At 42.6% G+C, this 23,467-nt stretch overlaps 1 protein-coding gene across 3 annotated transcripts in view; it reads right to left on the minus strand.

Annotated features, from left to right (window-relative positions):
* Positions 1-497: 497 nt before the first annotated feature.
* The window catches only part of Dcaf12 (DDB1 and CUL4 associated factor 12), a 31,727-nt gene continuing 8,757 nt past the window's right edge, over positions 498-23,467 (minus strand). For all 3 annotated transcript variants that reach the window (XM_090330127.1, XM_090330128.1, XM_090330129.1), the window contains exons 3-9: positions 19,065-19,271; positions 17,630-17,690; positions 13,010-13,203; positions 12,060-12,125; positions 8,307-8,469; positions 4,128-4,306; positions 498-2,569 (exon numbers count right to left, since the gene is read on the minus strand). In XM_090330127.1, the coding sequence (XP_090186253.1) occupies positions 2,411-2,569; positions 4,128-4,306; positions 8,307-8,469; positions 12,060-12,125; positions 13,010-13,203; positions 17,630-17,690; positions 19,065-19,271 (1,029 nt within the window). In that variant the 3' untranslated portion in view covers positions 498-2,410. The remainder of the gene's footprint in view (positions 2,570-4,127; positions 4,307-8,306; positions 8,470-12,059; positions 12,126-13,009; positions 13,204-17,629; positions 17,691-19,064; positions 19,272-23,467) is intronic.

Genomic DNA, 23,467 nt, shown 5'->3' on the forward strand with positions numbered 1-23,467 from the left:
CCAGAAGTGGTGCTGTGGCTCAAGTGGTAGAACTCTAGCCTTGAAAAAGCCCAAGGACAGTGCTCAGACTCTGAGGTCAAGCCCCAACACTGGCAAAAAAAAAAAAAAAAAAAAAAAAAAAAAAAAAAAATGGCAGCTGCTTCCTAGGGCAAAGCACAGCCATTTTGGGTCATTCTTGGAGGAGTAGCCACTGAAGTAGGCAGAGCTTACCATTAACCTTGATTTATGTCAGAGGAACTGGTTGTCTGGCAAAAATGCATAGTCAGAACAAAGAAAGGCACCTTCTCTCTTCATCTCCAGCCAATGGATTTTTTTTTTCTTCCAGGCACTACACTTCCCTGGGATGTAGTCATTTTCTACTGGATCATGAGCCATGGTTAGGGAGCAGGGGAGCAAGCAGGTCTTATTTGTATCTCTGCTTCTAACCTTGTGCAACCCATCATGGAGTGTCATTTCCCTGAAGCCTCATGACTGACTACACACATTCACTTAAGCCATTCTGCACTGGAATAATATTTATTTATTTTTTTTCCTTGGCAAAAAATCGCTACATTTTTAAAAACAGAAAATCTCAAACAATCAAACGCATTACCCATCATAGAAGAGGGTCTGGCAACAGTACAAAACATCCTACTTAAAGATTTTTTTGTTTGTTTGTTTTAAATATACAAGTCAGTTTAAAACGATAGAAGTTCTGTGAGAACTAAGAAATCTACAGGCTGTAGTTTAATAATAGAAAAAAATTAAGACAAAAAGATTTATAGCAATCAGCATTTTGCTTAATTCCCTGTTTATAGCACCTATTTTTCTAGGTTAGAAGATGAGAATTCCAGAACCTGTGGTATTTGCTGTGTGCCATTAAGTTAGGACAGGCTGCTTTCGCTCCCCAGCAGGTACCACCCCACCCACTCAGAAGAGGTATGTATAACTGAGAGAGCAACTAAGATCTGGGGTGCAGGAATGACTGCATTTCCCCAGGACAGGATACTGACAGAAGCATTGTATGTACCTAGAGGAAGACTGTGGAAAGAGCTGTTATCTTCAACATGATGCATAAAAAGCAGGGAACAACAGTCAGTGTCCCGCAAGTTTAAAAACCTCAGACTAAACAGACGGCTCAAGGGAGGAACAGGCAAATCACTAATCTGTTACATGCACAACAATGCTACAGGCCACCCCATCACCATCTCAGGCTGGGCCAACAAAGCAGGAGAGGTGGCTTCAACCCTAAGTCCCACTGCATTGAGAAAACAAATACTCCACACATGAAGCATTCACTATACACAGTTAAATCCCCTGCTCACCCCCACCCTCCTGGACTGAACCCAATTCAGCAAACAACAGCAAAACCCATGGGGAGATCAAGAGAATGGTAAAGGAAAAGTCTTTCCTCCAAGCTAAGGGACTGTGCTTGGGAACCTTAGCAGACTTGAGGCCCTCCCAGCCTCAGGATTTAACAATGTCAAACCAGGTCTTGCTTGAGGGGAGAGAAATATTAGGAAGAGGATTCTCCTTACCAAATCCTATAAAGTTTCTGCAGCCGACAGAGCTGCCTGCACCTATGTTATAGAGGAGTATGGCCAACTGGCTAGGCAGATGGGAGCTTGGGAAGTGGAAGGAACACACCCACTAAATTCTCACATGGGGAACACCCTGAAGGGATGACAGGAGGGCTGGACTGGAGTCCTGGCATAGAAGGCCCCAGGTAGGTAGCCGGTGAGCTAACTCCAAGGTTACCAGTGATTTGTTTCTCTTTCTGATTTTACTTTCTACAATCATGTTGTTTAAACTAAAAAACAAAACAAAACAAAAAAACCCCGAGATACAGGCCAAACCCAAAGCTGGACTCTGTGAATAAGTTGTTTCTTTTATAAATATTTTAATTACAAGTAATCCTCACTCCAAGTAATTTCAGTGACACACAGTACCAACAGGTACACAGGTTCACACGCAGACATGCGCATACTCACATGGCTCCCAAACTTTCACAGAAAGTCTGACAGATACCACATAATTATAAAGAAGTCCTACCTCTCAAGAATGAAGTAAGGATGAGAATGACTATGTTATTTCAGCCTCAAGAAGCCAAGGGAGTATGTGTCACTTAAAGAAAAAAATACAAATAGGGATTTGCAACAATGTTTGGTGAGAAGCCAGAAAGAAAAAAATAGAAAGAAAATTCCGATCACTTAAAGGAAGAAAAAAGCAATACAGCAACAACAACAACAACAAAAACACCCTTTGGATATCTTTACAGAGCTTCTTCCTATGAAGTGCCTAGACCACAGGTAAACTGGTGTTCCCACTAAAATAGGAGAGCTTCCACAATTGGAACAAAAATCGAAAGAACCAAAGAAACAGAGGGTGGAAGTTAGTGTAACTCTGCATTTTGGGAGAAAGTTAGCTGTCATTAACTCCACAGTCCAGCATAGTTCCCATGGAGCCCTGAAGGGAGGGGACCTCCTGCCACAAAGAGCTTCGTTCCAGACGAGTCGTAGCAGTGGGTGTAAACAGCATTGGGGAAGAAATCAATATCTGAGAAGTAATTCCTCCAGGTTTCATCATGATTCTATGGAAAGAAGAAGAGAATGTTAGTACCTCTAGGCCATGGGACAGAAAAGAAGGAAGAAGGGACAAGAAAGCTTTCTGGTCTTTGTAAGAACCCTATAAAAAGTTGGATGAAGGAAGACATGATAGTAAGAGGCACTGTACTCAACCTGACTTATGGAATTGTAACCTCTGTATTTAAATTAAAAAAAAAATAAAAAAAGATTGGGGGCTGGGAGTTTGGCCTAGTAGGAGATTGCTTGTTTAGCATGCACCCGGGTTCAATTTCTTGGTACCACATACATAGAAAAAAGCTGCAAGTGGTACTGTGGCTCAGTGGTAGAGATCTAGACTTGAGAAAGCCCAAGGATAGTGCTCAGGCCCTGAGTTCAAGCCCCAGGATTGGGGACAAAAAAAAAAATATTAGTCCTAATAGGAATTGGGCTCTCCCTCTTTCTCTTTGTGATGGCTCCGGGGCTTGAACTTAGGGTCTGGGTGCTGTCCCTGACCTTCATTTTTCTCAAAGCTAGTGCTCCACCACTTGAGCTACAGCATCACTTCCAGTTTTTGGCTGATAGTTGTCAATAGGGGTCTCATAGACTTTCCTGCCCTGGCTGGCTTCAAACCGTGATCCTTGGATCTCAGCTTATTGGCAGTACAGGAAGAGGCGCAGCCTCTTCTTATCTGAACATGAAGAGAAATGGAGCAGACTCAAGAATTATTACACAAAGCATAGGTCTTCCAAGACAATTGGGAACAAACTCCAAAATTACTCACTGGCAGCTATGGCATAAGGTTCCTTATCCTTCCTGCTCTATCATCACTTGGGGGATTTCTAAATCAACCAGTGTGCTTTACTAGGCTTGTAATATGGAACATTCATGGGAACAAGATTTCTCTGCTCCAGGGCCAGGAGTTGGGCCTAGTGGTTAAAGTGCTTGCCTAGCATGCATGAAGACCCGGGTTCAATTCCTCGGTACCACATACATAGATAAAAGCCAGAAGTGGTGCTGAGGCTCAAGTGGTAGAGCTCTAGCCTTGAGAAAGTCCAAGGACAGTGTTCAGGCCCTAAGCTCAAGCCCAGGACTGGGAAAAAAAAAAAAAAAAAAAAAAAAAAAAAAAAGATTTCTCTGCTCCAGACAGTGCCTCTTCCTACTGAAAAAGTGTGGGCAAGTAGGTGGTGTGTCAGCAAAAGTAAGGGAGACCGGGTAGAACAAAGACAATTTTTTTTTTTTTTTTTTTGGTGGGTCATGGGGCTTAAACTCAGCCTGGGCGCTATCCCTGAGCTCTTCTTCAGCTCAAGGCTACCACCCTACCCCTGGGCCTGGGCGTTGTCCCTGAGCTCTTCTACTCAAGGCTACCACCCTACCCTTGAGCCCAAGACCCACTTCCCATTTTCTAGAAGTTAATTGGAGATAAGATTTCTCAGATCTTTTTGTGCCGGGGCTGGCTTTGAACCTGGATCCTCAGATCTCAGCCTCCTGAGCAGGTAGGATTACAGGGTTGAGCCACCACGGCCCACTGAGGGAAGATAATTTTTGTTACTGTCCAGTAACCATCTCAGGGGGATGCTTACTCACCAGCCAACCTTTGCCAGTGGTTAGTTTCAGATTTTCCCCTGCTAGTCTGGGCTTGGATCCATAACACGTTGAGACCCTCTCTTCCAGAAATCTCTGAGCTCGGATATCATAGAAAAGCAGGGAGCCCTGCCCTGTGCCCACAGTGATGATGTGCTCATAGAAGCTCACTGACCGGATCCCTAAGAAACAAAGTAAGAGCAATGAAGACAAAGAATAAAGGCTTGGAAGTCTGTTAGCCTGAGTTTCTCCAACACTTAGCTTGCACTGGACCTCCAAAAATCACACCATGAACTGGGCACTAGTGGCTTACACCTGTAATTCTAGCTACTCAGGAGCTGAGATCTGAGGACTGTGATTGAAGCCAGCCCTCACAGGAAAGTCTGTGAGACTTTTATCTCCCATTAATTGCAGAAAAAGCTGATAGTGGCATTGTGGCTTCAAAGTGGCAAAGTGCTATACTTGAGCAAAAGGAGCCCAGGGACAGTACCCAGGCCCAGAGGTCAAGCCCCAGAACGGACAGAACAAACAAAGAAATCCATCATGTTATTCCATGGTTATGCACACAGAAACTCTGCTAGGCTAGATCTCATGACACCCAACATGATTGTGGTCAAAGAACCAAAGTGGGCCTGGAACTTGCTTGTCTCCCCAGTCACTCTGGAATCACTTTTCTTGGTTCCAACCTTTTCATGGTTTTGTCCCTTAAGATTATCTGCACTGATGAGCGAGGTGACTCAAGCCTGTAATCCTAGCTACTCAGGAGACTGAGATCTGAGGATCAAGGTTCAAAGCCAGCCCAGGCACTAAAGTCCTAAAGTCCATGAGACTCTACAATCACTAGAAAACCAGAAGCGGCACTGTAGGGCAGGGCAGTAGCCTTGAGCTGAAGCACTTAGAGGTAACACCCAAGCCCAGAGTTCAAGCCCTACAACTGACAGGGGAAAAAAAAAAAGGAAAGAAAGAAAGGAAAAGATTACCTGCATATTACTAGCTTGGCACTGCAAAAAGGTTTGGTTTTTTTTTGTGCCATTCCAGGTACTTGGGTACTGTCCCTTAGCATTTTTTTTTTTTGGTCAGTCCTGGGCTTTAGCACTGTCCTTAGACTTTCTCAAGGCTAGAGCTCTACCACTTGAACCTTAGCACCACTTCCAGCTTTTTTTTATGCATATGGTACCAAGGAATCGAACCCAGGTCTTCGTGCATGCTAGGCAAGCACTCTACCACTAGGCCAAACTCCCAGCCCCATCCCTTTGCATTTTTGTGTTTTAGCACTTGAAACATACTTCCAGCTTTTTGGTTCCTCCCACCCTGCTCTGAATTGCTATCATTAGATCTCAGCCTTTGGAGTAGCTAGGAATTCAGGTGTAAATGACTGGTACCTAGCCACAAATCTTCATCTGGTACTAAGTGGGTTATGAGAGTAGTAAAAAGCAGAGAACTAAAAGCACCTCAAATCATACTTTCTCCCAGTTATAGTATGAAATTTAAGGCTAGTCAACTACTGCCTATGGGCCACAGAAAAAACATATTCGCTGAAGATGTGGATCAAATAAATCCCTGCGATATTAAAATGTCTCTTGGCACATAAGAAGAGCCACAAAATATATATATATATATATATATATATATATATATATTTTTTTTTTTTTTTTTTTACCAGTCCTGGGCTTGAGCTCAGGGCCTGAGCACTGTCCTTGGACTTTCTCAAGGCTAGAGCTCTACCACTTGAGCCTCAGCACCACTTCCGGCTTTTTTCTATGTATGTGGTACCAGAGGAATCGAACCCGGGTCTTCATGCATGCTAGGCAAGCACTTTAACCGCTAGGCCAAACTCCCGGCCCCACAAAATATTTATAAAACCAGTATGTTATTAGGTATGAAAACCATCCCATTATTGGTACCCAAAATCTCTCAAAACGTTTTCTTGCACTCATTATTTCACCCAAGCCTATTTATTCCTTCTTCCACTTTCACTATACCCATACTTCTGAGTTCAAAACGTGAGCATCTTAACCATATCAAAAACAAATAGTCCAGGCCAAGAGTTTGGCCTAGTGATAGAGTGCTTGCCTAGCATGCACCAAGTCCTGGGTTCTATTCCTTGGTACTAACATATACAAAAAAAAAAAAAAGGCCGGAAGTGGTGCTGTGGCTCAAGTAGTAGAGCTCTACCCTTAAGAAAGCCCAAGAGTGTGTCAGGCCCTGAGTTCAAGTCCTAGAACTCGGGAAAAAAAAAAGTCCAAAACAAAAGCTATTTTTGCAATATCTACACAGGAGTAAACATTACTTAAAAGAAAAGACTAAACTATAACCCATACAGTGTCTCTTAACATTGTAAGGATAACTAAGCCTTCCCCCCATCCCCCAAGAAAACCAAAATGAGGGAAAGAAGAAAATATTGTGAAACTGGAAGCCTGAGTTCTGGTCCCTGTAAGTTTCCCCATCAAGCAGTGTGATTCTGGGCAAGTTACTTCACTCCTGTGTCTTAGCCCTGCTTAGACAAAAGGATCAATACTACCTCTTCTTCTCTGTATACCACAGGACTCTTGGTAGGACATAATGAGCTTTGTGAAAGGGGGATTCTGAAACCTAAGTAAATACAAGTCTCTTTTTCCCTTACAATAGAGCTCTCAGAGAATGCTGTAAGAGTAGAGGCTGGGGACTAGAGCACAGATTTATGGTCAAGCACTTCCTAAGTGCAATGTCTACTCCATAGCCCACAGCACAGCTAAAACAAAAACAAAACAAAACAAAACAAAAAAACACTGGAGAATAAACTTAAAAATCAGTATTTTCCTCAGCTTTAGTCAGTATAACTGTTACATAATACAAACATCTTCCCTTTATAAATTCTTCCTTACCCCATCATGCCAATTCCTTTTAGTTTAAACAGAATTTTAATTCAGAAAGAGACCCAGTAAAAAGTTGCCATAGAGGCTGGGAATGTGGCTTAGTGGTACAGTACTTGCCTAGCATACATCAAGCCCTGGGTTTGATTCCTCAGTACCATACAAACAGAAAAAGCCAGAAGTAGCACTGGGGCTCAAGTGGTAGAGGGTTAGCCACAGAGAGGCTCAGGGATAGAGCCTTGCCTTGAGTTTGAGCCCAAGGATTGGGGGGGACGGGGGGAAGTTACCAGTCAAGAGTTTGGCCTAGTGGTAGAGTGCTTGCCTAGCATGCACAAAGACCTGGGTTCAATTCCTTGGTACCACATACAAAGAAAAAGCCAGAAGTGGTGCTGAGGCTCAAGTGGTAGAGCGCTAGCCTTGAGAAAGCCCAAGGACAGTGCTCATGCCCTGAGTACAAGCCCCAGGACTATCAAATAAAAAAAAAAAAGTTACCACAGAATAGAACATATAGCTCTATGAAAGAACATGGAAGCTACTAATATCTTCACTGGTGGTTTCTAACAAGATTTCTATGGCCATAAATTAGTGTTTCCATATTTAGATATCTTCTAAACATACATACATACAATATATATATATGTATATATATATGTTTTATATGTTTTGGGGGTTTTTTTGGTTGTGGGGCTCCAACTCTGGGCCTGGGCACTGTCCCTGAGCTCTTCAGCTCAATGCTGAAGCCCTACCCTTGAGCCACAGTGACACTTTGGTTTTCTGGTGATTAATTGGAGGTAAGAGTCTCACAGACTAGCCAGGGGGCTAGCTTTCAACTATGATCCTCAGATCTCAGCCTCCTAAGTAGCTAGGATTACAGGTGTGAGCCACCTCGCCCAGCTAATGCTTCCACATTCTACAGATCACTGTACTTGTTTGGATAACAATATAGAAACTGAACATCAAAATTCTTTTACTTGCTGAGTGTGGTGGCTTATGCCTAGAAACTTAATTACTTAGGAGGCTGAGATCTGAGGGTATGTGGCTCACACCTATAATCGTAGCTATTCAGGAGGTTGAGATCTGAGGATCTCGGTTCAAAGCCAGTCCAGGCACTAAAGACTGTGAGACTCTTATCTCCAATTAACCACTAGAAAACTGGAAGTGGTGCTGTGGCTCAAAGGATAGGATGATAGCCTTGAGCTGAAGAGCACAGAGACAGGGCCCAGGCCCAGAGTCCAAGCCCTATAACCCACAAAAAGATAAATAAATAAATAAACCACTCTTACAATGTAACTGTGAACTGGAAGGGCACAGGGGGACTTTGGGGACTTACCACTGCCTCGCTCCCTGGAACAGACAGACTTGACACTGTATGACGGCTGCCGGGGATCCAAGAAGGAGACGTGAGCTTGAGAGCCCACTGCATACACTGACCATTCACTACCATAGGCCAGACACACATTCTCACGGCAATATGGAAGTTTGGTGGATAGGAGCTGAAAACAATGAGGGGAAACGTAGCTGTGACATCAAACCAGTAATCCTACACAAAGGAGGCGAAAGTGGGAAGATCCTAAACTTCAGGGCAGTCTGTCTACAAAGTAAGATCCTGTCCTGAGAACCCACACAAAAAAAGGGAGAGAGAGGACCAAGAGTTTGGTGTAGTGGTGGCAGCTTGCCTGGCATGCATGAAGACCCAGGCTTTATTCCTTCTTACAACATACATAGAAAAAGCTGGAAGTGGTGCTATAGCTCAGAGGTAGAGCTCTAGTCTTGAGAAAGCCCGAGGACAGTGCTCAGGCAAAAAAAAAAAAAAAAAGAAAGAAAGGAGAAAAGGAGAGGTGACTCCCCCTACCTTTGTAGGGTTTCCTTATACATAAGTACTTTAAAGTCAGAGACCAAGACTAACTCAGAAAAAAAATTTCCTTCTGGGTACTGGGGGCTCTTGCCTGTAATCCTATCTATTTGGGAGGTTGAGACCTGGAGGTAGTGTGTGAAGCCAGCCCAGGCAGGAAAGTCCTCAAGACTCATTCGTTGTCTACCAGCTAAAAGCCTAACTGAAGGCATGGCTCAAGTGGTAGCATCAGCCAAAGACAGAGTGAGAACAAAAAGTTGTAAGTTCAAGTCCTCAGTGTTGTCATTAAAAACAAAACCTCAAGCTGGGCATAGTGGCTCACACCTGTAATACTTGCTACTCTGGAGGCTGAGATCTGAGGATCAAGGTTCAAAGCCAGCCCGGGCACAGAAGGACTTGAGACTCTTATCTCCAATTAACCTCTAGAAAATGAGAAAATGGGAAGTATGGCTTGACTCAAGGGTAGCGTGGTAGCCTTGACTTGAAGAGTTCAGGGACAGTGCCCAGGCCAAGTTCAAGTCCAGTGACCCACCCCCCCCCCGCCAACCCCCCAAAATAAACAACCCCTGGCATTGAGGTCCTTGAGACTCTTATCTCCAGTTAACTACTACAGAATTGGAAATGTTGAAGTGGCTCAAGGGATAGGGGAATAGCTTTGAGCTGAAGAGCCCAGGGATAGCGCCCAGGTCCACAGTGCAAGCCCTATGATTGACCCCCTCCCCCGCAAAAAAGAAACACCTCCCTAATTAGGAAAAAAGATAAATTTGAAATCAAATACTCAGAATGGCAGGAAAGGCTTAGAATTATAACCTGTTTCCAGGTATAACTACAGCAAGAAAGCCTACCCCTTGAGCCACAGGGCCACTTCCGGTTTTCTGGTGATTAATTCGAGATAAGATTCTCCCGGAAATTTTTAGTGCCCTGGCTTTGAACTGTGATCCTCAGATCTCAGCTTCCTGAGTAGCAAGGATTACAGGTGTGAGCCACCTCACACAGCTTTTTTTTTTTTGGTCAGTCCATGACTTGAACTCAGGGCCTGAACACTGCCTTTGGACTTTCTCAAGGCTAGAGTTCTACCATTTGAGCCACAGCACCATTTTGGGCTTTTTCTATGTATGTGGTACTAAGGAATCGAACCTGAGTCTTCGTGCATGCTACACAAGCACTCTACCACTAGGCCAAACTTCCAGCCCTGTATGCTACCTTTATAATAATGATAAAAATATAAGATGGGCACAGTGGCTCACAAGGTAGCCATGAGTGAAGAAGTGGAATGAGCACAAGGCAGTAATCTGACTACTTCACAGGTGTTTTATCTTAATTTGACTATATGTTGCCAGTAGCTCCAAACCTTTAGATTTTTCTGCTCATACAATATTGTAAATAATCAATAATCATCCATGCACAATGCTGACCCACACTATAGACTGCAGGAAATGCAAAGGAGCCTCTCAGTAAGCTCCTGGAAGAAATGCACTCACCCCATCCTATCCTCAGATACTTTTTTTTGGCCAGTCCTGGGCCTTGAGCTCTAGGTCTGAGTACTGTCCCTAAGCTCTTTTTGCTCAGGTCTATCATTCTACTACTTCAGCTAGAGTCACTTTTGTCCTTTTGTGATTAATTGGAGAAAAAGAGTCCCATGAGGGGGGAAAAAAAGTGTCTCATGGACTTTCCTGCCAGTACTTAGAACTGCAATCCTCAATTTCAGCTCCCGAGGCGCTGAGCCCCTGGTGCCTGCCTCAAAACCTTTTTTTTTTCCCCTGCCAGTCTTAGAGCTTGAATTTAGGGCCTGGACACTATCCTTGGGCTTTCTCAAGGCTAATACTCTACACAACTTGAGCCACAGCACCACTTCTAGCCTTTTTGGTGTATGTGGTACCAAGGAATTGAATCCAGGGCTTTGTGCCTCTAGGTAAGCACTCTACCACACTCCTCCAGTCTTCAAATTTTTCTTTTCGCTATATATGTGGTACCGAGGAATCGAACCCCGGGTCTTCATGCATGCTAGGCAAGCACTCTACCACCAGGCCAAACTCCAGGCCCTTCAAATTTTTTTAAAAGACTCTCCCTTCAAGAAAAGTGGGCCAATAAAAGAAATGCAAATCAAAACAACCTTGAGATACCATCTTACCCTAGTTAGATTAGCCAACATTGTGAATTATAACAACTAATGCTGGCTGAAGAAAAGGAACCCCTATTGCACTGCTGGTGGGAATGTAATGTAGTACAACCACTATGGAAAGCTTCAAAAAACTAAACATAGACCTTCCCAGCAACTCTGCCATACCACTCCTTGGCATCTACCTTGAACATCACTAGCCAGGTTACAGTAAGGACACCTGCACATCCATGTTCACTGCTGCCCTATTCACAATAAACAAGTTATGGCAACAACCCAGATGTCCTACAATGGATGAGTGGATCCAAAAACTGTGGTACCTACATGCAATGGTATTTTACATAGCCATTAAAAAGAATAAAATAATGTCACTTGCAAGGAAATGGATAGAACTACAACAAATTCATGTTAAGTGAGATAAATCAAGATCAGAGAAACAAACAGCACACGTTCTACCTGACCTGATATGTGGAAATTAATTAGATCTAAAAGGCACAGGGATATAACAAAATACACAGAATTCTACATATCGCATAGAGTAGTACCAAAAGAGAACAGACTTAGGAGAGAATCACAGAGGTACAATATCCAATTACCTCCTCATATGCATATAAAAATACATATTAAAATGAACTCCAAAGATAGGGACATTTTTTTGTTTTGTTTTGTTTTTGCTTTTCTTGACTCTGTATCTTTACCTTATATGCAGTATATTCATTTCTACATATGAGGGAATGTTGGAGCACAGAATCAGAGAAAAAAAGGGTGAAAAAGAACAGTTATTAGAGCTTATTGGCGGCACCAGACATTGATGAAAGTGAATTACACAATTCATGGATGGAGATGGGGGAGGGAATGGAATGGGGAAACCAATGACACTATGCAAAAGGAAATGTACTTATTTCCAGATATATGTAAAGGTAATCCCTCTGCATATCACCTCTAAAACAATAAAATAAATTGGGGAAAAAAATAGCAAACCAGACTCAGAATTTCATGTATTGTACAATAGCATGTCCAAACCTTTGGAAAACAGGTGTTATAGCCAATAATAATCATATACAACTATATAGAGAATGATTGGGTAAAATATAAAATTATGTTCATCAAACCTTAGACAATGTATTTTCAGCTTTCCAGAGATGAAAGTAGCCATCCAGAGATACTGCTCCTAGTTCCTACAAGGGCAATGAAAAACAGGTTATAGTTCAATCTATACCATAATAAGGAGAAGACCCTGAAGTACAGGGTCCTCGTGGCTCCTCCCATCCCATGAAATTCCAATTGAAAGTGCCAGTAATCATCAGCCTATCACCTTACTCTATGGACTGAAGCTGGACAATCTATTACTCTAGCAATAATACAGGTATTTGTGGTTCAAAAAGTCCCTTGTCTGCCACCTTGTACTGTTGGAATAGAGCACAAAAGTGAAGCTCAGTTTTAAGTAAGTGGAAAGATATGTGGGATGGGAGCAAAGTGTCACCTCATTCAGACTTTGCAGAAGCTTTTCTCTTTTTCTAGCTCTGAGGTCTACATTCCACATTCTAAAGACTTTGGAACCAGAGTTGATATAATAATTAAGACCTGGTAGCAAAATGAAAGGGGAAGGAATTAGTAATGAACCAGAAGAAATGTAATAGGAGGAAAAAAAAAAGAAGGGAGCTGAATGATGGGTAGTTTATGCCTATAATCCTAGCTACACAGGAGCCTGAGACCTGAGGATCTGGTTTGAAGCCAGTCTGGGCAGGAAAAGTGTGTGAGACTTTCATCTCTAATAACTACAAAAAAAAAACAAAAACAAAAAAACCCAAACAAACAAACCACCTAGAAATAGAGTGATGTCTCAATGTCGTAGAGTGCTAGTTATGAGCAAAAAAAGAAATGCTCAGGGATAGTGACCAGGCCTTGAGGATTTTTTGATTTTTTGCAAAACAATAAGGTTCTCTGAAACAAGCAAAGCAGCAAGTACTCCATCCAAGGGCAAATGAGACGTGATTGCATTTCCCAAGCCATAAGTCAAAAAAACAAGTTTCTAGGGATCACCTGGTGAGTTCATACATACCTTGTTCTTGCTGTTAAAGGCCAGAGCTCGAACTTTGCAGTTGTCAGGATTTGTGTTCTCCTTAGGGATATCCTTTAAGACCTTGTGAGTAATATGGGCATATACAGGGACCCGTGACACATTGTGCCTTGCATCACTTTTAGTCAATACATCATCTGTCACTTCCCAGAGTCCCATAGAACCATCACGTGAACCTGTGTAGCAGACATCACAAATGTCAAACTTTCATAGGACAATCTCACAGAACCAGAGTATGCTTCTCTTACATCTAGCATCAATTTCATATGCACTGGAGCTTAGTCAGGTAACCTACCCCTAATGCAGAGCAGAAAATATTTTAATGGCTATGCTAAGATGACAATTTGATTAAGGTCTAAAACAGTGTTCAAGTTTACACGGTTAAAGAAAAATTTGAGACGGGCGTAGTGGCTCATGCCTGCAATCCTAGCTATTCAGAAGACTGAGATCTGAGGATCACGGTCCAAAGCCAGTCCAGGCACTAAAGTTCCTGAGATTCTTATCTCCAATTAACCAGTAGAAAATCAGAAGTGGTGCTGGGGCTCTAGGGTTAGGGCAGTAGCCTTGATATAAAGAGCTCAGGGACAGCACCCAGGCCCAGAGTTCAAGTCCCATGACCAACAAAAAAAAAGTGGGTCAGGAGTTTGGCCTAATGTTAGAGTATTTTGCCTAACATGCACGAAGGTCTGGATTTGATTCCTTGGTATCACAAACACAAAAAAAGTCAGAAGTGCTGTGGCTCAAGTGGTAGATTCCTAGACTTGAGAAAGCTCAAGAATAGTGCCCTAAGTTCAAGCCCCAGGACTGGCAAAAATAAATAAATAATAAAAATAAAAACTTTTCTTCACCAATGTCAGTGGTTCATGCCCGTAATTGTAACTAATCAGGAGGCTGAGATCTGAGAATCATGGTTCAAAGCCAGTCTGGAGAGGAAAGTCCATGAAACTCTAATCTCCAATTAACCACCACAAAACTGGAAATAATGTTGTGTATCAATTGGTAGAGCCCTAACCTTGAATACAAAGATCAAGGCAGTGTTCAGGTCCTGAGTTCAAGCCCCAGGACTGGTAGACTGGCAAACAAAAGTGATTTAAATTCCTCAGATCTAGACGAGTCTCCAAAACCCTACTATCCACTGGAAGTCAGGTATTAATATATGCTAAGTGACCTAAGCATTTAGCTTGGGGGCTGGGAATGTGGCTTAGTGGTAGAGTGCTTGTCTAGCATGCATAAATCTTGGGGTTCAATTCTTCAGTACCACATAAACAGAAAAAGCGGGAAGTGGCACTGTGGCTCAAGTGGCAGAGTGCTAGCCTTGAGCTGAAGAGCTTAGGGATAGTGCACAGGTCCTGAGTTCAAGGCCCAAGACTTACAAAAAACAAAACAAAAATCTTTTCTTCCTTTTTTTTGTTACCTTTTCCACTTTCCCTTGAGTAGCGTTTTGGAGACTAAGATGAATTATGGCTGGAAACAGTTACATTATGAAAAAATGGTAAATTGGGCATAGTGGCACAGGCCTGTAATCCCAGTTACTCAAGGAGGCTGAGGCAAAATGTCAGCCTAGCAACTTGGTGAGACCCTGTCTCAAAATAAAATGGAAAATGCACTAGAGGCTGAGCTCAATTGGCAGAAAAATTCATTGGATTCCAGCTCTAAAGTAATCAGCAAAAAAGCAGGGCTGGTGGGGCTTGGAGCCCACAAGGCCTAGTATCAGAATGCTTGCCTAGCACTCATGAAGCCCTGGGTTTGATTCCTTAATACCACATGCACAGAAAAAGCCAGAAGTGGTGCTGTGGCTCCAATGATAGCATACTAGCCTTGAGCACAGAAACTCAGGGACAGTGCCCAGGCACTAAGTTCAAGCCCCAAGACTGGCAAAAAAAAAAAAAAAAAAGGTGTGTGTGTGTGTGTGTGTGTATGTATATGTATGTATGTATGTATTGTACATATATACATATATATACATATACATATATATATACACATATACATACATATATATATATATATATATATGCATGCCCTGAATCAAGGATCCACTAGTAGAGTGCTAATTTAGTAAGCATTAGGCTCTAAGAGTTCATATTCTCATGTTGCCAAAATAAAAAGGGGGAAAAATTCCTACATCAAATACGTATTTCTTATACACCTGGGGAAATTATTTGAAGTACTAATTTGGCAGCCACATGAAGAATGGACTGGAAAAGGTAAGACTAGAAACAGAATACATTACAGGATATTAGGCAGATTACTTTGATAAGTGTTTGAGACGGCAGAAAAGCAAGTGATACATAATCCAAGATGACTTTTAGTTTCCTGACTATGTAGCTGAGTAGAAGATGGGAGTGTTAAACCATATGCTAGTGGCTCAGGTGATAGAGCACTATAATCCTAGCTACTCAGGAAGCTAAGATCTGAGGATTCTGGTTTGAAGTCAGCCCAAGCAGGAAGTCTATAAGATTTTTTTTTTGTGTGTATGTTGGTTGGAGGCTTGAATTCTGGGCCTGGGCGCTGTCCCTAAACTTTTCAGCTCAAAGCTACCACCCTACCCCTTGAGCCACAGCAGCATCACTTCTGGTTTTCTAGTGGTTAAAGAGTCTCACTGACTTTTAGTGCCTGGGCTGCCTTTGAACAGTGATCCTTAGATCTCAGCCTAGTGAGTAGTTAAGATTATAGGCATGAGCCACCATGCCCAGCTAAATTCTTTTCTTTTCTTTTTTGGCCAGCCCTGGGCTTAAGCTCAGGGCCTGAGCACTGTCCTTGCGCTTTCCTCAAGGCTAGAACATTAAGACTTTTTTTTGTTGTTGTTGTTGTTCAGTCATGGGTCTTGAACTCTGGGCCTGGGAGCTGTCCTTGAGCTCTTCAGCTCAAGGCTACTGCCCTATCCTTGGAGCCCCAGCGACACTTTCAGTTTTCTAGTGGTTAATTGGAGTTAAGAGTCTCAGAGACTTTAGTGCTTGGGCTGGCTTTGAGTGAGTAGCTAGGATTACAGGTGTGAGCTATAGCATAAGACTCATCTCTAATTAATCACCAAAAAGTTGGAAATGAGCTGTGGATCAAGTAGTAAAACACTAGGCCTGGGTGAAAAAGACAGTTGAGGGCAAGTATTTGCTAATACAGCTCAATGGCAAAGAGGGATAAATTTTGAAAGGGAGATGATGAATTTGAGTCTTCTGATTCTGAGGGAGAACACTCAAGGGTTGATGCCAACATCAGTACTGCCTAACAAGTACAACCATATAACCAGGAATCACTTTTTTTTTTTTTTGGCCAGTCCTGGGCTTGAGCTCAGGGCCTGAGCACTGTCCTTGGACTTTCTCAAGGCTAGAGCTCTACCACTTGAGCCTCAGCACCTCTTCCGGCTTTTTTGTATGTATGTGGTACCAAGGAATCGAAGGGTCTTTGTGCATGCTAGGCAAGCACTTTAACCACTAGGCCAAACTCCCAGCCCACTTTTTTTTTTTTTGGTGGCTCATGAGGCTTGAACTCTGAGCCTAGGTGCTACCCTTTTGTGTCTGGGCTGGCTGTGAACTGAGATCCTCAGATCTCAGCCTCCTGAGTGAGCCACCCCATCTAGCCCAGGCATCACTTTAACAATGGGAATACATTCTGAGAAATTTGTTGAGCTGGGTATAGCTCAATGGTAGAATATTTGCCTAGCACAAGGAAAGTGCTGGATCTGACCCCCAACATCATAAAACAAACACAAGAAAGAGGACTGGGTTGTTAGGCAACTTCATTTTGTAAAAATTTCACAGAATGTATTTGCACAAATTAAAATGACTAATTAACGACAGGCAATATTACCTATGGTCTGAACACCATATATGTGGTGCATCCTTGACAGATTTGTTACATACACAGAAAAAAGCTGGAAGTGGTGCTATGGCTCAAGTGGTAGTAATAACCTTGAGGAAAAAGCCAGTGCTCAGGCCCAGAGTCCATGCCCCAGGACTAGCAAAAAAAAAAAAAAGGAAGTTATCTAGTTAAGTCAGAGAAAGAAACAAGATCTTTTGGCCTCTAGCCAATGCTTCTTTTTTTTTCTTTTTTTCACCAGTCCTGGGCTTAAACTCAGGGCCTGAGCACTGTCCTTGGATTTTTCTCAAGGCTAGAGCTCTACCACTTGAGCCTCAGCACCCCTTCTGGCTTTTTCTAAGTATGTGGTACCAAGGAATTGACCCAGGTCTTCGTGCATGCTAGGCAAGCACACTACCAGTAGGCCAAACTCCCAGCCCCTACCCAATGTTTCTTGTTTACTGAACTAACTGCTTTTATACTACTATGGATTTTCAACTGCTAGCCCTCTTCTATTATTTTATTGTCAGGCGATATATAGAGGGGTTAGCCAAAACACCCTCAAAAAAAGGTAATTTTGCTGGGCACAGTGGCTCTCGCCTATAATCCTAGCTACTCAGGAGGCTGAGATCTAAGGATCAAGGCTCAAAGCTCAAAGCCAGCCCAGGCACTAAAGTCCTATGAGACTATTATCTCCAATTAACCAGTAAAAAACTGGAAGTGGGGCTGTGGTTCGAGAGATAGGGCAATAGAGTTCAGGCCCCATGACTCACCAAAAAAAAAAAAAAAAAAAAAAGGTAATTTTACCAGACACTGCCATAGTATCGTTGATCCATGCGATGGAAAAGATCCAATCCTTGTGTCCATCCTGAGAGCAGAGAAAAAATAGTAACAGGGAGAGGGAAAAAGAAAACAACAAAAAAAGATCAGTAAAATAAGAACCACATTCAATTCTTCTTAAAAAAAAAAAAAAAAACAAAAACACAAGTTTGATTAAAAAAAATACCATTGTGAAAATTACAACTGTGAGAGTGTGGAGGCTATACAGCTCAGGTGCTGGATTCATGGGCTCCACGTGCTGACCTGAGCTCCCAGTAAGACCTGCCAGTGCTCCAGCATCATGCTGATGTTTGTTTCGAACATCAACGTGTCCTGCTCGACTATACTGAAGGAGGTCCTCTATGAGCTTACTTAGCAGGGGACATAGGCCACAGGTAAGCGGGTCTCTATCTCATCATAGTGCAGATGGTCTCCAACATGCTCATGGCTTTCAGTATCTCAAGAGAACCCCTATACCCTCTGAAGCCTACCCAGCATGGGCCTGGTCAAGAAATATATAATTACTAAGACATGAACTGGGCCAGTGAGGCTGAGATGGCTCTGCATTCACCTGACAGCTGCAGTACCCTGACTCATCTATATAGTCTTCCTTGGAGCCAGGTCTCCTGAAGGGTTATATGCTCATCTAAACCCTACCTCCAGGTCAGGAGGAATGAGTGGTTTAGAAACAACACACAATTATTATTATTATTTTTAAACAACAGTGAGCAGGGCACAGTGGCAAATCCTCATCAATCAGGGGCAAAGGCAGGATGATTACAACTCCAAGGCAGGGCTGGTATATTTAGTGAGACCCTGTCTAAAAATCCAAGCCAGAGCTGGCGCCGTGGTTCACTCCTATAATCCTAGCTAATCAGGAGGCTAAGATCTGAGAATCAAGGTTCACAGCCAACCTGGGCACCAATTAACCTCTAGAAAACGGGAAGTGGATCAGACGGGGTCACTCTCTCTCTCTCACATCTTAGAGGCGGCCCTGACCGGTCAGTATGATTCTTGATGCTAGGTGTGGAATAAAACTCTGTTTAACTTAACTTCCAACTTCAAAAAAAAAAAAAAAAAACACAAGAAAACGGGAAGTGGTGCTGTGATTCAAGGGGTAGGACGGCAGCCTTGAGATGAAGAGCTCAGGGACAGTGCCCAGGCCCAGAGTTCAAGCCCCATGGCCCACAAAAAAAAAAAAAAAAAAAGAAAGACAAGAAAAAAGAAAAAGAATATTTATGTTCACACCCTAGTACTGCCAAAAACAAAAAATAAAAAACATGTTTATGGGGTTTATTCCCTACTCTGCTATCTATAACCTCTTTACCCCCATACTTACAGATAATAGAAATCTTTTTTTCCAGAAGGAAAAGAGGTTCGTGCCAGGCAATGTTTAAAAACTATAACCAATGGGAAAACTTACATCACCCACACACACAGGATCTAGTGTGGGCAGTCGATAGATGGCAAGACTGTTAGGGTTGTCTCCTCCAGTGGCTAGCAATGTCCTTGAGGGATTCAGCTCGATTGCATGGATACCACAGCCCTGCTGGGTCATACCTCCAGGTTCCCGGTCTTTCAGAATGGGGATCTTGGTGATCTGGCTTGTCTGAACATCTACTACAAACAGCTACAAGAGAAAGAGGATGCACAAAATAAATAGTTTCTATTTCATGTGGCTGACGGGACCCAAACATTCATTGTCAATTAGTTACCAAACATACATGCCAAATGAAACATGAAAAAAACTATAACATGTTAGACAGAATAACATACAATCATGATGTGAACAGATAGTAAGTAGTAAACTCTGCCCAGATTAGATGCGGTGGTATATGCTTATAAATTTCAGCACTCAGAAAGCTAAGGCAGAAAGAAAAAGAATTTAAAGTCACCCTGGGTTTACAAAGCGAGACCCTGTCTCACAAATCAAAAGAAAAACAAGCTGGGTGCAGTGGCTCACACCTGTAATTCTAGCTACTCAGGAGGCTAAGATCTGAGGATCATGGTTCAAAGCCAACCTGGACACTGAAGTCCCTGAGACGCATCTCCAATTAACACTAGAAAACCAAAAGTGGTGCTATAGCTTGAGGGGTAGGGCAAGTAGCCTTGAGCTGAAGAGTCAGGGACAGCACCTAGGCCCAGAGTCCAAGCTCCACAACCAACAAAAAAAAAAAAAAAAAAAAAAAAAGAAAGGAAAAAAGAAAAGAAAAACAAACCTACCCAGGACCACAGAAGGCTTCAAAGAGATCTTGCATTAGTCTATGAACTAAAGAGCCAGATTAAAACAAAGCTTTTTGTCAGCCCTGAGCATCTAATCCTCCTTATATAAAAGAAACCTTGTATATAAAACGTTAAGTCTCAACTGGGAGTTTAGCCTAGTAGAGGGCTTGCTTAGCACGCACAAAGACCCAAGTGTGATTCCTTGGTATCACATACATAGAAAAAAGCCAGAAATGGTGCTGTGGCTCAAATGGTAGAGCTCTAGCCTTGAGAAAGCCCAAGGACAGTGCCCAGGCCCTGAGTTCAAGACCCAAGACTGGCAAAAAACAAACAAAAAAACAAAACAAAAAAAAAGCCATAAGTCTTAGAACATCTCATAGTCCCTATTAAACATAAATCTTAATTATACTAGAACTTCTAGAATGACTCCAGACCTATCTATCACACACACTGTTCTGCCTTTGCTCATATTGCTGTCTTTGCTTGACATGCTTTCAATCTCTTCATCAATCTTTGTTTATTCTTCAAGATACAAGCCATGTTTTATGAGACCTTTTATGGAAAAGCTCAGTCGTAGAGAAGTAACATCATCCCTAATGGTCTACTACTAAACTCTGTATGATTTTTTGTTTTGTTTTGTTTTTTGGGTTGTTTTTTTTTTGCCAGTCCTGGGCCTTGGAACTCAGGGCCTGGGCACTGTCCTTGGGTTCCCTCAAGGCTAGACTGCCTGCAGTCTTGCTACTCAAGAGGCTGAGGCAGAATTGTTTACACCCAGGAGTTCAAACCCAGTCTTAGCAACATATAAATCCTCACTTCCAAGAAAATAAAAATGTTAGCAACCATCATAGTAAAGCAATGTATATAAGTACTTGCGCTGCTTTGCCCAGGATGTCTACAAAAGGAGAAACTTTAGAAACTTAAGTTTCTCCTTGAAGACTCAACTTTAAAATATAAAAAGGTGCACAGGTGGCATGCTTGCAATCCGATTCAGAAGGCTGAAATCAGAGGATCAAGGTTTGAGGCCAGACTGGGCAGAAAGTTCAATAGACTCCACCTCTAAAGTAACCAGCAAAAAGTGGGAGAGGTGGAAGCATGATTCATGTGTTAGAGACCCAATAAGTAAGCAAGCTAGAAGCTATAAGTTCAAACTTTGGAACTGTCAAATAATATTTATAATCAACATTATATATAAATTATATATACAGGAAAAGTTCAAACCCCAGAACCGACCAAAAAAAAAAAAAAATACACATACACACACACACACACACACACACACACACACACAGAAGTAACCAAAACAAGAGTGCTAGAGACTGAGGGGGAAAAGAAAGACGCAGGGGGAGAAAACACTCTCAAATCTGTAATGGCAACTCTGGCAACTACTTAAGGACAGCAGATTACTTGTCTAACTAGAACTACTGCAAATGCACCCCAAAGACATTTTACTTATGTACTAAAGCTTGAACTCAGGGCTTTGCTTCTCCCTTACCATTTTTGCACAAAGCTGGCATTCAACCACTAGGCTTTTTATTAACTAACTAGAAGTAAAGATTTCTTAAGTTAGTCTGCCTAGGCTGGCTTTGAATCATAATACTTAGATCTAAGCCTCCTCAGTAGCTAGGATTACATATAGTGGCACTTTGCCACTCAAGCATTTTAAATTGAATATGTCCATCTTATCTTCCTTCCTAAGTTGTCCATTCACTAAAGCTAGCACTATCTGCCTACTCACCTAAGCCTAGGTTTTATCCTACACAATGCTGTGATTTGAACTCAGAGCCCTATGCTTGTTAGGTAACAGCTAAGCCACACCTCTAGCTCTCCATTTTTCATCATCTAATCAATTGACTAGTCCTAATAAGTTACCTACATAATTACAGATAGAATCTTTGTTTCCACATTCTTAGTCTTATCATCCATCCCTTAGATAACTGCTATTGATCTTGGTATTTTCTGGCATATCCATCAACAAAACTATTCTATTACAACATAGTTGAAACTCCCTGTTAGCTCCAGTTAGAAAATACTCAGAGCTGGGCACTGGTAGTTCACGCCAGTATCCTAGCTACTCAGGAGGCTAAGATATAAAGATCATGGTTCAAAACCAGCCCTGGCACTAAAGTCAGCTGAGACTCTTATCTCCAATTAACCACCAGAAAACCAGAAGTGGAGCTGTGTCTCAAGTGGTAGAAAACTAGCTTTGAGCTGAAGAGCTCAGGAACAGCATCCAGCCCCAAAGTTCAAGCCCCACAACAGAGGGAAGGAGGGAGGGAGGGAGGGAAGGGAAGGAGGGAGGAAGAAAATACTCAGTAGAAGCTGGGCATCTGTGACTCATACTTATAACCCTAACTATTCAGGAAGCTGAGATCTAAAGATTGTGGTTCAAAACCAGCCTGGACAGAAATGTCCTTGTGAGATTCTTAACTCCAATTAACAACTCAAAAACTAGAAGTGGCACCTTGGCTCCAGGTGGCAAAGTAATAGTTTGAGCACAAACAGGCTCTGGGACAATACTCAGGCCATGAGTTCAAGCTCCACAATCAATAAAACAACAAACCCACAAAAAGGCACGTGGCTCACACCTATAACCCTAGCTACTCAGGAGGCTAAGATCTGAGAATCACAGTTAAAAAGCCAGCCCAGACACTAAAGTCCATGAGATTCTTCAATTAATCATTAGAAAAGGGGAAGTGGTGCTGTGGCTGAAGGGGTAAGGGTGGTAGCCTTGAGCTGAAGAGCTCAAGGCCAGCACCTAGGCCCAGAACTCAAGCACTATGACCCACAAAAAAACCACAAAAAACAATTGAAGGGCACAGGTGGCTCATGCCTGTAATCCTAGCTACTACTTAGGAGGCTGAGATCTGAGGATCAAGGTTTAAAGCCAGCCTGGGCACAAAAGGTCCTGAGACTCTTATCTCCAATTAACCTCTAGAAAATGGGAAGTGGGGTTTGGCTCAAGGATAGGGTGGTAGCCTTGAGCTGAAGAGCTCAGCAACAGTGCCCAGGCCCAGGGGTAGGGTGGTAGCTTTGAGCTGAAGAGCTCAGGGTCAGCACTCAGGCTGAGTACAAGCCCTATGACCCACAAAAAAAAAAAAAAAAAAGAAAAAGAAAAAGAAAAATTGATACTAGGAGATGGAAAAACTGGAGAATTTGATCTATAGAAAGTTCAAAAAAAAACAGGGGGCTGGGAATATAGCTTAGTGGTAGAGTGTCTGCCTAGCATGCATGAAGCCCTGGGTTCAATTCCATAGTACCACATAGCATAAACTGCTGTGGCTGAAAAAAGGAGCTCAGAGACAGTGCCCAGGCCCTGAGGTTCAAGCCCCAGAACTGGCAAAAAAAACAAAGAGAGAAAGAAGGGGTGGGGAGGAAGGAAGGAAAAAAAAGCTTAGAAAACCAAGGTCTCACCCGAAACCTCACATCTTTGCAGAGAAATGACAAAGATAGCCACGCACAGTGGCTCACACCTGTAATCATAGCTACTCAGGAGGCTGAGGTCAGAGGATCCCAGTTCAAAGCCAGTCCAGGCATAAAAGACCTTGAGGCTCTTATCTCCAATTAATCACCAGAAAACCTAAAGTGGAGCTGTGGGGTAGGTAG

The sequence above is a fragment of the Megascapheus bottae genome, chromosome 3 (genome assembly GCF_031878675.1).
Source record: "Megascapheus bottae isolate mThoBot1 chromosome 3, mThoBot2.hap1, whole genome shotgun sequence".
Taxonomy (NCBI): Eukaryota; Metazoa; Chordata; class Mammalia; order Rodentia; family Geomyidae; genus Megascapheus; species Megascapheus bottae.